The following is a 15325-nucleotide window of genomic DNA, read 5'->3' as shown; positions in this document are numbered from 1 at the left end:
GGGGGGGGGGTTCTCTGGGTTGGGCCTGGGGGTGGTGCCAGAGGGCCGCAGGGGCTCAAAGCGGCATGTGTGTTCCCCACAGGCTGAGGACAAAGTCCTGAGATGACAAATGGGCCAGGCAAGGCAAGGGTTCCTGTCAGGAGCCCTTTGGCCTCTCTCAGTGCATGTCCTTTGTCACCAAGGCTCCAAGGCCCCGATCCTTGCGGGGAGCGAAGCACAGACTCTTCCTTCAGTCAGATGGAAACCACCGACCGGGCCCCTCCCTAGGAGTCTGGTTCTTGCAGGTGGAGGTGTTTGGGGCCAAGGCTGAGCGCACAGACAGGTGCCCGTGGTGCCGACCGCCACTTCTCCTTGGTCACCCCCGGCGCTGTGAGCGAGGGCCGCCGGCCCACGCCGCAGACGGGCAGCAACCCCGGAGCCGGCCGTGTTTGGGGCTGTGTGCGCTCTGTGCAAGGCCTCAGGGGAGCCCCGGCCCCGCCTGCTCCAGTTTCCCAGGTAGATAATGGCCAACTCCCAGGTGGGTGGGGTGCACCTCGGCTCCACGCCAGGGCTGAATTAAGTAACCCCAACCGCAGGAGACACAGGCCGGGGAAGCAGGTGCAGACACACCGATGAATGGTGGCCGCGCGGCGGCCGACGTGGCTTCTCTTGCAGGCTTGGGTAGGAGGGACCCCATCTTTGCTCTCAGATGCGTGTCTGCTGGGGCTCCTCAATCTGGCCTCTGCCAGAGGGGGCCTTCCCCTCCCTTTCCCTGGGGGCTTGGTGCAGGGAAGGGAGGCCCAGCCCCGCCGTCTTGCTGAGCGAAGGGACAGCAGCTCCGCTGTCCCACCCACCCCACCCACCTGCTCACCTGGTTGGACAGGATTTCATCCCCAAGCAGGACACAAGCCTCAGCCTGGGGATGCCCAGATAGCTGTTGTTTATTAATTAAACCTTATTTTAAACACACCAATCCGGTTAAACAGACCCACCAGTGAGCGTTGTCACCCCAAACACTCATCCTCTTTCTGGGTCTGTATTCTGTATCCTGAGCTTTCTTAAGTAGGGCTGCCACACCCTGCTCCTGCAGAGTCCACCCTGAGAACACCCCCCAGGACCTCGCCCGAGGACCCCACCCAGGACCTTGCCCCGAGGACCCCACCCAGGACCTTGCCCCGAGGACCCCACCCAAGGACCCCACCCCGAGAACACCCCCCAGGGCCTTGCCCCGAGGACCGAACCCCAAGGACCCCAGCCAGGACTTCATCCCCAAACTCCATCCTGAGGATCCTGCCCCAAGGATGATGTCACCCGGAAGATGACTCCGCCCCGAGGATAACCTCATCCTAAGAATCCTCCGCTCCGAGGACGCCCCCGTGGACACCATGCCCGCTCACCCATCAGGCCACTGAGGAAGACACCATAGAGGGACAGTCCAGTGGTGGCCGCGTTCCACACGGTGCCGATGACGGCATACAGCAGGATGGTGCCCAGGTTTCCGAAGAAGAGCCGGTTGGGCATGAAGTAGCCGGCGTCCAGCACAATGGGGGGCAGCAGGTAGAAGAAGAAGACGGTGGGGGTCAGCGTGAAGGAGGCGATGTGGTCGGCTGCCCAGACGATGCCGCCCAGCACCAGGCCCAGCACGATGAGCAGTGCGCTTTCAGGGACGACGCTGGTGACCTTGTGCGACAGATGGAAGCCTGGGGGGAGGGGCAGAGGGCGGTCAGTGCGCTGGGACCCCTCTGAGCCGGGCAGCCGCCGGCAGGAGTGGGCTGGTCCAGGGCCACTGCAGGCCCCTCCCGAGCGGGCAGGTTTCCTTCCGGAAACGCAGAGGGTGCTCAGGCAGACGGGGCTGGTGGGCTGTGCTGGTGGTGCTGGGACCCACCTCCTGGGCCCCCTCTGCTCACACCCGGGAGGGGCTGCTCACACCTCTCTGTGGACACACAGCCCAGCGGCCTGGGAGGGGCTGTCCTGGCTTACAGGACAGACATCTGGGTCTGGTCCCACTCACGTGGTCCCCTCGGGACCCGGCTCCCAGGATACCTGCCTCGGGGTTTCCTTGTCTCCCGCAGGGGGACTAGCCCCTCCGCTTCCATGGGCAGCCCATGAGGCTGGTGAGGAGGTGGGTTCGGGGGCAGGTAGACCCGCCTATGATAGAGCCAGGCCGGAGGGGCAGCTCCAGGTCCTGAGGACAGGAGGCCCGAGCTGGGTGGGCAGAGCGCAGGGCCCCCACGGCCCCCACGTGGCCCGCTCCAGCGCTCTGAGCAGGGATAGCCCTCACCCCTCCATGCCGCGTCTGGCCTAAGCTGACCAGCGAGTCTCAAGGTGCTGGCGCCCTGCTAGAAGCCCTGCTGCTTGGATTGGCCTTGGAGGGACCGTCCCCCCTTCCTGGTCCTCTGCAGGTCACAGCTCCCCGGGAACAGCGCCTTCTGAGGCCAGGGTCTCAGGGCTCCCCCACAGGCACTGGCTTCACTGCCCCTATTCGAGCTTGCAGGGGTGCGGAGCAGTGGGCCCCAGCGTCCCCCTGTTGACAGCTGGTCCCCTGGGGTGAGGGAGGCAGCCTCACAGAACGATTGGGGCCCATTTCTCCTTCTATTTTATTTGTTCTATTTTAAGACTCAGGAAAAAAGTGAGGAGAATTCCTATGTTAAGCCTGACTTCAAAACAGTTGGAATGTTGACCGGACAGGCTGGCTCCCGTGGCCTCAGCAATGTTCCAGGTAACTCTCCTTCATTCACTGAGGTTCTCTTTATTGAGAGGACTTCTTGGGAATTCAGAGGACAGCTGTCTTCTGAGGTGCCAAGACCTCAGCTCCGCGCAGAGCAGGCTGCCCCTGCTGACCCCGTCCCGTCTTAGGGGGCTGGAGTGCCCAGGGGGGCTGGCCCTCTGGGCCCGGGGTGGGGTTCTGGTCCCACCCACCCTTCCCACCAGGTTGCCTGCCCCGAGCCCTGCTCTCCCTCCCTGGCCTGTTTGATGATGGGGTCATCATGGGGGTCAGATGCCGGCTCTGGGGGAGACTCCCGAGGCACAGTTCTTTCCCTCCTGCGTGGCCCCCCAAGTCTGGCTGAGAAGCAGAGTGGCCCTTCCAGGTGCACCGCAGTGTCACCGACCAGCTGGTCACTGTGCCCTGGGAAGGACCGGGTCTCCGCTTGTAGGGGCAGAACGGGTTAATGCTTCTGGGATCCGAGCATCTGCAGGGGTTCCTGCCCCCCACACGCCCTGAAGGTTCTCTGGCTCTCCTGTACCCTCAGCCATGGTCGCACTATCTCTATTCCTGTCAAGTTCCGTTCTTTCTTCAGAAAACTTTCACACTGCTCAGGTGAAGGCGGCATCCCTGCTCCCCTGAAGCGGAGGCCCGCAGAGGGAGAGGCCCACAGAGGGAGGCCAGCACCTTGACATTGCCGCGTGACTGACGCTTACCAAACCATGCAGGGGCACGTGTGACAAAGGGCACAAGGAGGTGGCTGCCCAGAATGACAGACGGCAGCTTCCCTGGAAACCCTCAGGGCCGCCCCAGCTGGTCAGCAGGAAAACATCCGGAGGGTTTGGCCTCACTGGGGTGTCCAGGCTCACGTCTGCCTGAAGGGTGCTCTCTCGGAGCCTGGGAAGGGCACCGGTGAGCAGGACAGTGCACGCGCCCGGCACTGCACACCCCAGACCTGGCTCTGCTCACACACGACCGGGCCCGAAAGCCCGGTCCTTGGCGGCACGTGGCGCCCCAGATGCAGCCGCACGGGGCTGGCGTCCGGCGAGGCTGTGGCGGCGCTCTCCAGCGCCCTGGACCTGCGGTGGTGGGGCTCCCCGTGCTTTGGGAAGACAGGGGGCAGCACCTGAAGGCCTTGCCGGTCTGGGCCTTGCTGCAGACACCAGGCTCCACGGGTTCGGCATTCTACCAGCTCTGAAGGCCCTGCAGACCCCACCACGCTGCTGTCACAGAGAGGGTTGGGGGACGTGTCCCCTCCATCTGGAGCCTCCCTGTTCATTTGCTAATGTCCAGAGACAGCTGGGTTTGTAATTCCCTCTGTCCCAGTGGGCTTGCTGCTCAGGAGTGGTGTTAACGAAGACCCTGGTCCCTGCCCGGAGCCGCGGTCCTGCAGGCGGGGCCCGCTTGGGGTCACGCTCAGCTCTTGCCTGCATCTCTGTCCTTGGCAGGGCTGCTGGCAGGGGTGCCTTTCTCTGGGGTGGGCTCCATGCCCTCTCCTGGCCCCACGACTCCCGGTGAACCCCGGGTCATGGGGGGCTCCCTCTACGGCCCACCAAGCTGCTGCTTTCTATAAGGTGTGCCCCCTGGCCAGGCTGCAGGAGGGGTCACAGTTGTGACAAGCTCCCGGATGCTCCTCTCACCTTTTCAGGGTCATGACCCTGCCTCTCCAGGGAAGGCCGTCGAGCAGCAGGCACCGGTGTGCGTGGTGCCCGCTGGGGTGTGGGCTGGGCCTCTCTGAGGACGGAATCCACGCCGTGTCCTCATGAGCTCTGAGCACCACAGTAGGGGTCAGGCTTGGGGGCACCAAACGACCTTTGAACTCTAGAAAGTCCCCTTGCCCAGGTTTTGGCCCCGGAACTGGCTTCAGGTCGTTGCTGAGTATTTAGCCTTTAGCCACAATGTCTGCCCAAGTCAGAGATTTACACGGGATCCTGGTTTGGTCAGTTTGCCGCTGGTGCCAAGGACCCGGCTTATCTTTAACAGGAGGACCCTGTGTGGACACCGCAGGCCGGTCCTTGGGAGGGTCCCTGTGTGGCAGCCCGTTACCATAAAATCTTATGAATCTGGAAAACGGGTGGATGAGGGACAAGCTGGCCTCAGACTTGGTGTTCGGCTCAAAAGTAAAAATCCACGGAAGAGGCGACTTGAGGTTTTGACTCATCGAGAAAGAAATCCGGGCACAGCCATGCTCTGGACGGACAGGCACGTCGGTCCCGTCTCTCCGTCCCGACGTTGGACACGTCTCGTGCAGGGTGCGTTTCTGGAGGGCTGGGAGGCGTGCGCGTCTTCATCCAGAGCTCACCTGCGACCCGACGAGCAGCGCCTGCCACAGCGGCCCACGTGGCGGACACCCGCCCTCCAGCCAGGCAGGGGAGAAGGTGTGTCTGCTGGGACGTTCGGTGTAACTCTGTCCTATTCGGAGGGAGGTGTGAGCACCTGTTCTCTGCGAACCGCTTGCTCCGGCATTTGCTGGCCTTCGCCGGGGGACGGGGCACGGCTGCCTGTTGGCGCCTGCAGCAGGGTCCTCGCACCGAGGTAGGCTGTTCCCCTTTTAGCTGTATGTCGTGCAGACGTCGGCCGTGGTACACTTACTGGTCTGTTTCGTGGCTTCTGAGTTTTGTGCCTTAGAATAAGCCATTGTACTTCTATGTTTCCTATTACAGATTTTAACATTCCACTTAACTTGGTTTTAACCAAGAAAATATTTAAAACTAATTGTGACACGGAAGGACTTGCCCATCCGCAGAGAGAAGGTCTCCCACACAGACGTCTGCTCCCCGATTCCCTCACTTCTCTGTGCGCGCCTGGCCTTCCGGCGCGTTCTCTGCTCCCGAGCGGCTGCCTCGCATCTTCCTGCATCTGCCTGTGTCAGCAGCACCAGACCGCCGGCTGGTGTCCTGGGGTCACACACGCTGCTGGGGCCGTGAGCGGGCACGGAGGAGGGAACGGAGCAGCGCGCGTTTTCCTCACCTCACCCTGATGGGCCGTGTTCGCTTGTTTTTCCTGCCGCTGTCGGGAGGACTCTCTCACCCTTGAGGACACCCTTGTAGCAAGGACCTTGTAGCAAAGGACACTGATGTCCTTTCCCCAGCGTTGGGGACGGCCCTTCAGTCTGCGCAGGCTTCTCCCCACCCGCCCAGCGCCCAGCCGGCCCCTCACCCTGCCTCGGCTGCTTCTCTCACCCCGCACGGTCCTCGACCCCGGGGCAGAAGGTGGCACTGGGGGTACATGCCGGGCGGCACGCACCTGTCCAGCAGGCGACGCTGCCCTCCGGGTTCGGCTGCCCCCGGACCGTGTGCGGATTCTCCAGACCGTCCTGTCCCCGGCCCCCTATATCCATGGGAATCTCTCAGGCCTTCCTGTCCCACCTGCCAGAGTCCCGCTCACGCGAAGCTTCCCCTCCTGCTCTCAGTCAGTCATGTCTCAGAGCTAACCCTGAGTGTTTCCCCACGAAACGCTCTTTAACAATTTCCCTGTTTCATGGTCGTCCCTGGAGCGTCTAATTGAGTTTGCGTTGACCCTTTCCTGGGATGTAAAGCTCTGTGGGGACTTCCCTTCTGTTTCCTGGGTCACATTTTATTCTGGTGGGGTCCTCCCCCTTCTTCTTAGGACATCAGCACGGCTGCCGGGTGCTCCTCTGTCCTGTTGGTGCCCGACCTCACTTTCTCTGCATTCATGGGTGTGGGGCAATTTTCCGAGTCAGGTTTCTGTCTCACAGGGGCCCGTGTGTCTTCTCTTGAGCTACGGACGGGAGTGGGATGTTGTCCTTGTCCTGCGGGCTGACAGCTTGGCAGTGGGCAGTGGGGAGAGCCCTCTTGGGACCCTCTTTCCGGACTCTCAGCTGGTGTCTGGTGGGCAGCTTGCTCCCAGCCAGAGCTGTTCCTTCCAGGCTTTGCACATCTCTGCCGCCCAGCCCCGTCAGGAGGGGAGGTGACGGTGTCGAGTGGCTGGGGTCTCTGGTTGATGGGAATTCTTCACGACAGGTCCGGCCAGCCAGAGACTGGTCAGGCCCGCAGGCAGCTCTCCCCATCAGCCATGACCCTTCCAGACGGCAGCTGCGCTGTAATGAGCTGATGAAACGGAACACTTGATGGATTCTAAGTGGCAATTTGCTGGTGGTTCAGCCATGAAGTGTATAACGGGCATTTTAGGAGCCGGTGAGCCGAGTTCCTGCTGGAGGTGCCCTGTGGCGTCTGGCTCCTGTCGCTGGCCGGAAACCTGGATGGACACCGGCTCCCAGGTGGGGCAGGTCACCGTGGACAGACCCTCCTTCCCGTGGTTGGTGCACATCATCAGGTCACTGTGGAAGTCGTCCACAGCCTGCGACCCTGCCTCTGCTGCAATCCCGCTGGGAAGGGGGAGGGCAGGGGAGCAGGGACCGAGAGGCAGACGACTCGTCACTGGCCCCGTCACCAGAACCCCCAGTACCTCGGTCCACGCTGCAGGGGCCATGTGCTCAGGTGGGCTTGGCCACTAAGGCTCCAACGGTGGGTGGAAAGATCCCGATTCCCTCCCAGCCCTTGTTGGCTTCACCTCCAAAGACAGAAGGACCTGAGCAGCAGCCCAGAGCGCCTCCTCGGGACCCACAGCTCTGGGGCCGCCACATCTGGCCTGTCCCAGAGCCTGAGCCACGAACACAGAGAAAGGCCACGTGCCATGAGGGTGGCCGTTACCTTGGGAAGCAATTAGGTGGTGCAGCCTTCCACATCAAAATTCCACTGCATTGGCTGGGGAGAAGCCAAACCCTGTAGGCTGGAAAGGCAGAGGGTGTCCGAGCCTTTGAGGGGCCGCGGGCTTTCCCTGTGTACTCGCCAGGGGAGAGGGTAGCCAGTGGCCCAGCACGCACACCAACCGTGCAGTGTGGACGCCGGCCCAGCTGTGGCAGAACGGCCACGGGGACAAAGCTGCAGGAACACAGCAGCTCCCCGCACACCTGAGGCACAGCTCCAGCCCAGCAAATATTTGAGGTGCTCGTGCAGGCACGGCCCGTGGCACACACTCCCAGGACACACAAGGCAGAGCCACAAGGACAGCAGAGGACAAGTGCGCCAAGAAAGCCCAGACCACAGGGCCGGGGTCGGGGATGGAGTGGGGTCCTGGGCTCCCCCGCCTGCCGTGGCCAGTGCCTTCCAACAAGGGCATGTTAATCAAGTGACTTCCGAACCCCCAGGTAGCGGACTGCTGCGGCCGGGAGAGTTACAGCTAATTAAGCACAGACGCCCGGCTGCAGGGTGGCAACGACGGGGGACACACGCTTTTCCTTGTAATTACAAACCCTCGGACTGGTGTGAAAGGTCAGGAGGCGCCAGCCTGCCCGCCAGCCGCTTCTGGAGCAGGCCCGGACCAAGCAGTGCCGGGGGCTTGGGAAGGTCATTGCTGACGGGTGTCACGCCCCCTCTGGACGCAGCTGGGCACCCGGGGTCAGGCCCTACGTGGCCACCGCCTCCAAGGATCTCCCAACAAAATTCAGCTGAGTCCACGCAAAGGCAACAGCACAGTAAATCCTTTGGTTTTACTTTAACATGTACGAGCCGTGGAAAGTTAAACGCTGCTTGACAAAGTAACCAGACCGAGCGGTGGAGACCGTCCCAGAGAGAAGGGAAGCTCGGGCCTGGGGCACACACAGGAGACCCAGTTCACTTAGGAGCCCAGGCAGGTCAGGATTGGACCTGAAATGTCACAGACTCAGACACAGACACACAGACGCACACAGACACACAGACGCACATGGACACGCAGACACACAGACGCACACGGACACGCAGACACACACACACAGACACAGAGACACAGACACAGACACACAGACGCACAGACACACAGACGCACAGACACGCACAGACACACAGACACACAGACGCACACGGACACGTAGACACACACACACACACACGCACGCCTGCATGTGTGTCCCCAGCACTAACTCTACGCGCAAGTGTGGGGTCCTCCAGCACTTTCTCAGGATGGGGCGGCCCTGAGCCCCCCCCCCATGAGGAGGGGAGCAGACCCCTCACTCTGACCCCCACGCCACCTCACGAGGCACCAAGGGAGGAGCTACAGCGAACGTGCCAGCCGCCAAGCCCAGGGCAGGAGCCAGAGACTAGAGTGTCCTCAGGTATTTCCTAGCTGACCCCACGCCTCCCGCCGGCAAGGGTGTCGCGGATGAGCGCTCGGTTCCTGTGGGACGAGCCAGCCTGGCCTCTCCCCGGGGCGCCTGCTTCCGGGACCCGAGCAGAGCTTCGAGAGCAGTGGGGTCCTTTCAGGACTGGCCCTTCTGCTCACAAACCACAAAACTCTTTAAACATTGCAGGCTTATAAAACTCCAGCAAACTTTCTCAATTTTTTAGTTAAAAAATGAAAATTGTTAATAGCTTCCTAGGAAGCATGAGACTCCTCAACACTGAGCCATTGTGAACAAGGGAAGTGAGGACAGAAGGAAGGCTGGGCCCCGGCCAGCTTTGAGCTGGACAGAGACCGAGAGCAGCACTTTGATTTAAAACGAAAGCCCCATCCTGGGTTCAGGAGAGTCCACCCCAGAGGCCGTCCCTCGTAGGGCCATCCCGCCACATGGCAGGTGCTGTGATAATCGCACGTGGAACTGTGTACACTCGTAATAACCAGCAGTGAGTGTTGTCGAGCGAACCCATGAACGGGCGTCCAGGCAGACAGCATGCCAGAGCTGGGCAAGCGCCAGCCGGCCGTCCACACCCGCGTCCTTCTCCCTGGGCGCTCGGCCCTCCTTCTCAACCCTCCTGCGCCAGGTTGCTTCCAAAGTGCTCTGAGTATAAAGGGTCACACACTTAAAGCTTTGCTTTCTTAGGATTTCATGGTTGGCTCTAACTTAAAGGTTTGAGAGCAGGGTCTATGACAATTGTAACTGTGGGGCCGGACACTGTATAGACCCATTGTACCAACTCTCCCCGGGAACAACCACTGAAACACAGTAGGGAGACGGAAAGAGACACCGGAGGGCTCCAGACCTCAAAGGAAGGGGCAGCAACGGGCGGGTGCCCTGTTTTCTTTTTTGCATTTGTTTTGCTGACTTCCCTGTTCTTTATGGCTTTTCCCCGAAGACAGGCCCCAGCCAGGGTCGTGCGGAGCAGTGAAAACTCAGATAGAAAGCTGTGGTCTTACTTACTGGATCGAGAGAGTGGAGGACAGGGATGGGAATGGCTGCAGGAGCTGGGCAGTGAGAGGCCAAACCCCACATTCTGTGCATGAACACTTTCCAAATTCCCGGCTGATCCTTGAATTACACGCGAGAGAGACAGGTCCCAAGCACCTGTCACCACAGGGGAGACATCTTTGGAGTTTCGGTCCATTCCTGGTCAAATGGCAGCCCAGCAAGAGCCACCACAAAGATCTGTGCTCTCCAGAGGAACACAGCAGAATACAGAGTCTCTACAACGCAGGAGCCCCAGGGTCCCGCAACAATCCAGGATTACCAGGTATATGAAGAAACAGGAAATGGGACCCATAGATCAACCGAGATCTCGAGGTGATCCAGACGTTGGATTTAGCAGACAAGGGTTTAAAAAGAGCTACGTAACTATGCTCTAGGATGTAAAGGGAAACATGCTTGTCATGAATTAAAAAATGGTAAATCTCAGTAGCAGAAAAGAACAGGAGTCGGCAAACTTTTTCCGTAAGAGGCAGATAGCAAATTGTTTAGGCCTGCGGGCCACCCCGTCTGCCTGCCCCCGGCTCGGCTTTGCCGCTGCGTCGTGAGAAGTCTCAACATGCAGCAACGGTTGGGCACAGCTGTGCTCCGCGGAAACTTTGTCTACAGAAACCTGTGGCCAGCCCATGGGCTGCAGTCGGCTGATTGCCGACCAAATGAAAATTCTAGAACTGTAGAGTTCAATATCTGAAATAAGAAATTCAGTAGATAGGCTTAACAGCAGAGAGGGATGAGAGAAGAGATCGTGAACTTGAAGTCACATTGGTGGAAACGGTCCCACCTGAGGAACAAAGATAAAAAAGATAAAAAGTGAGTAGGGCATCAGTGGTCAGTGGGACAGTGTGAAAGGTCCAATATGTGTGTAAATGGAGTCCCAGAGGTGAGGAGAGGGAGGATGCGGTGGAAAAAAATATGAAAAAGCCATGGCCCCAAATGTCCCCAATTTGGTGAAAGACATAAATTTATAGATTTGAGAAGTCCTTCAGATTGGATTTCTATTTCATTTCCGTTTCTATTGATCCGTCTTCAAGTGAGGCTGGAGTAGGTCTGAGAAGAACTGAGGGTCCAGGGCAAGTAAGTGTGGGTGGGGGAGAGGCCTAGAAGCTGCAGGTCAGAGGTGAGGTGGGGAGAGCCGCGGGAGGGGCTGGGGCCAGGCCCGGACCTCAGAGGATGGAGGGCAGCGGCCTGAGCAGAGCCACAGGAGTCAGGCTGACTGCTGAGTGCACTGCCCACGGGCATGGCTGCTGAAGGAGGCTGGTGGTCGGCTCGCTGAGACCCACGTAACAAAGCGACTCCTTGAACTCCAGCTGCGAAACGCACAGGAGCCAAAGGACTGAAGGTGGCAGGAAAGGTGTCCACACCAGAATCACACGATCCCAGAGCCCTTCCTCCGTTCAGGATGTGGAAAGAGCCGCAGAACAGCACGGACACAGTGAGGAGGGACCTGGGGCCGGGGCGCTGGAGGCCAGACAAAGCAGAAAAGGCATCCTTCTTCAGAGTTTTCAGTTAATCTTGACCTGACGGTTGGCTGGAGCTTTGGAGACTGACCCTCATGAGCAAATCCACTCGAAAATCCACGGAAGCAAAGATACAGATCCTTCACTCTGGGGTGGGGCCGGGGGCCGTGAGGGGCCCTGGAAAGGCCACAACGATTTTGTGAACAGATTCTCTGTAGGGGAGCAAGTTTAGATCTCAGTGACCTTTACACCTTCATGTGAAAATTCCAGTAAGGCCATTTTCTCTGAGGACATCTTTTGTGCAGATAATGTGTGGGCAAGGTCCCAAGGAGCCGTAAACCAAGACTGTGCCCACTCACGCAGCTGCCGCGGTGCTGCGGTCACCACTATCAGGGCGTTCCTAGCGCCGGCCCCCGAAGCCAGGACTTTGTCATGGGCCGCTGCCCAGATGCAGAGCAGCAGGAAATGATGGGGACTATTGACTTTTGATACTGACGCAGCATTGTAGGGGGGTGAAGGGCTCCCCAAGGTGGGAAGACGGCAGGACAGCAGCCAGCCTGAGGGCCCGGCACAGACACCAGGTCTTGAGAAAAGCTGGACTGACGGGCAAGGGCAGATGGCGCAGCCGAGACACCCCTCACCGACACGGCTCTTGTACCCCCAACCTCCCATCATTGGCCCCAAATGCAGGAGGGTCAGAGGCGAGGGCACAGCCTGCTGGGTGGCCTGGCTGGGAGCTGCCCCCAAACCCTCCCCCTCACATCAGCCCACGTGCTGGGGGTCCCCCGGTGGAGCGGCACCTCCAAGGCATCTGTTCCCAGGGACTTTAGCAAGCTATTGTTATTTTATCCCTCTGGACTTCGTTTCCTTGTGGTAAGATGATAGTCAAAACTTTCTAGGATGTTGTAAAGTGAAAATCAGATTCTCGCAGGAAGGTGGATTGAGTGCTTTTTCCCCAGGCCCGATGAAAACAGAAGGGGGAGATGTCACTTATTTTCTATATTTTCAGTTCCCTGGTCGGGCCAACAGGAAGGAGGGATATGAGCGCACTGGATGCCCGTACCTGGGGGTCCGCACTCCCCAGGTGGCCGTGGCACCCTGCTCCCACACACATGGGCCCAGGTCTGCTGCTGGGCTGTCTCGGGCACGGACCCACGGCTGAAGCACGGAAGCAAGTGAGGAAAGGCTGGAGGGTTAGCCTCGAACGTCACCACCTGCACCCACGAACGAAGGGTTGCACCCTCGATGAGAAAACGCACCCAGAGGTTTAAAACCTTGTTTCAAACATGAGAGCAGAAGTACTCAGCAGAGGAGGTGAGAGATGAAGATGAAAAGCTATCTCAGAAGATAGAGGAAGAAGACACAGACACCAAACTCAGGAGGGAACCCTAAAGGAAGGAGAATAAAGGCACAGGGATGTTTGGAAGGAGCGGGCAGCAGGGCCACGGCCACACTGGCTCACAACTGCAAACACCCCTAGAGCTCACGTTCCCAGGGACGGAATCAGATCTGCCCCAAAGCACACCGTTATGAACGGCCAGGAGGAGGGCGGGAAGAGAGGGCAGAGAGCCCACACGAAGCGTGGGGCAGGGAGCAGGAGTCCATGGCCTCAACACTGACTCTGGAGGGAGCCGGAGTGCTGCCTCCCTCTTTGGTAGGGAGGTGACCTCCAGGTGTGTCCAGGGGCGGTCAGGCTGCTCCCGATGTTTGGCTGTCACCTGCCCCCTGCACAACCAGTACCCGAAAGTAACAGGGGAAAAGGCACATTTGGCAGGGAATGAACCCACCATACCGAGGTTTTCCCCAAGGCACAAGGCATGGGATTCAGGAGAGGAGGTGCCCGGCGTGGGGGAGAGGAGGAGAGAGGAACTGAAGCTGTGCTCCACAGACAGCAGGAGCCTGGGCACTTGGTCACCTGTTCTGCCCAGCAGCCTGCTGGGAGTTTCGGGCAGAGTCATTTAAATACATGGAAAACTATGCCAACAGAAACAGTCACTAACTTCAGGTGAAGCAAAAGGCTGTACTGCAAATGGAAAAATGGTCCCACGCGATCTCATGGCTACGGAGACAGTTCGTGTGGTCGTAATGTACAGCACTGAAATTTGGGCGGAAAACGCCAGAACTTAGCACGCGTGTGGTGGCAGGGCAGGCTTTCCATGTCATCTCCTTTGGCTAGAGCCCCACAGCTGGCAAGCTCACATCACCGCTCCTTCCCGCCTTGCACACCCACGTGCATGGTCCTGGACAAGATAGCCCCACGTATGTCAGCTAGCCAGGAGCACAGGGCGAGTGTGCTGGCCTCGCTGCGCAGGGAGGGGCAGGAGCTGGGCTGCTGCCGGGTGATGTGATCCTGTGCGCAGAAAATCCCGATGAATGAGGACAGCAGGGTTTCAGGATACACAAAGTCAGTCACTTTCCTATAAACCAGCAACGAAGGCATGGAATTTGAAATTTAAAACAGAATGCCATTTACATCAGCACCAAAAACAAACAAACAAACAAACAAAAAACCTTAGGTATGAACCTAACACAATATGTACAGGACCTACATGGGGAAATTTCTAAACTTGGATGAAGACCTCAAAGAAGACCTGTGTAAATGGACAGGTACTCTACAGACATGGATAGGAGGACTCGGCCGGGTCAAGCTGTTAGCTCTTTCTGGCATGATCCGTGGACACAACAAAAATTCCATATTTTATCATATGGAGAGGCAGAAGACCCCGGGCAGCCCACACAGCATCGAGGGAGAACCAAGCACAGGACTGACACTTCCCGCCTTGAAGACTCGTGTAAAAGCACAGTAACCCAGTCAGCGTGGTGCTGGTGAAAGAACAGACGAATAGAGGAGCACGACAGGGCAGAGCGCGCAGAAACAGACCCACAGAAGTGCAGGCACTGAGCTCGGACGAAGGAGCAGAGACCGTCTCTTCAGCAAGGGCTGCCGGAACAGCGGGGCGTGCACGTGCGGAAGTGGATCTGGACGCAGACCTTGCAGCCTTCACAATAACGGACTCAAAACGCATCACAGACCTCCGTGTGAAATGCCAAGCTCTCAGTCTCCTAGAGGACAGAGTAAGAGGAGACCTAGGTGACCCTGGGTTTGGCGGTGACGCTTTAGATGTGTGAGCACGCATGACTGTGAGTTGTGTGAGCAAGCACGAGCATGCGTGGGTGTGAGTTGTGTGACTGAGTTGTGTGACAAGCACGAGAGGGCGTGGGTGTGAGTGTGCGTGGGCAGGGGAAGCACCGCCTCCGGAACCAGCAGCTGGAGGCTCGGCAGCGGCAAAGCAGGTGCTGTGTGTGGCGCACGTGGTCGTGCACCTCAGGCCACCCGCCGGTCGGAGTCAGAGTCGGAGTCGGAGACGCCCGCCTCGGTGGAGAACGGCCTGCGCCTCAGTGGGGGTCAGTGAGAGCTTCTCCAAGGGAGAAGCCCGCCTGCAGCCCAGCAGCCACGTGCCCCTGCGAGATGTGGGTGTCAGACATGGTGCACACCGCAGGCCCCTGGACGCACCACCCATCTCCCCGCCCCGTCCCCCCCGCTGGGGCGGACGCTCCCCAGAAACAGCCTGACATGTGTCCATCCCGGGACAGGAGCTCCATGGGAGGTGACAAGGTCTCCATGGATGCTGTGACCCGCGTGCCTGTGAGGGCACGCACATGCCTCCATCATGGCACCCACGTACATCCTCCGTGGGCCCCGGTGTGGCCCAGCCGTGCAGCTCCAGGTCAGGCTGCCTGCGGAGCACAGACCCTCCCCGGCTTCCTTTGATGAAGGCACAGAGCACATTACAAGGAAGGAGGACCTTATTTCTGGAAAAGCAGACAATTCATCTTAACTTCCCACCGTTAGGCATTGGGGCCTGGCTCTGTGGATTTAGGCTGAAAACAGCTAAATGTGGCCCCATGGGCTGGTGCGGGTGGCCGGGCTGGAGATGATGGCCCCAGCTCCCCGCCAGGGCTGCCTGCCCTCATGGGCCTCTCCCTCTGCAGGCAGCCGCCCCC

At 59.3% G+C, this 15325-nt stretch overlaps 1 protein-coding gene across 1 annotated transcript in view; it reads right to left on the bottom strand.

Moving 5' to 3' along the window:
- SLC9A3 (solute carrier family 9 member A3) overlaps positions 1–15325 on the bottom strand; it is a 45594-nt gene that overhangs the window by 13717 nt on the left and 16552 nt on the right. The window contains 1 exon segment of the mRNA XM_040630592.1: positions 1377–1679. Within this exon segment, the coding sequence (XP_040486526.1) occupies positions 1377–1679 (303 nt within the window).

Source organism: Ursus maritimus, unplaced genomic scaffold, assembly GCF_017311325.1.
Source record: "Ursus maritimus isolate PB19 unplaced genomic scaffold, ASM1731132v1 scaffold_15, whole genome shotgun sequence".
Lineage (NCBI taxonomy): Eukaryota > Metazoa > Chordata > Mammalia > Carnivora > Ursidae > Ursus > Ursus maritimus.
Note: the sequence above shows the minus strand (reverse complement) of the source record. Positions and strands in the feature narration are given on the sequence as shown.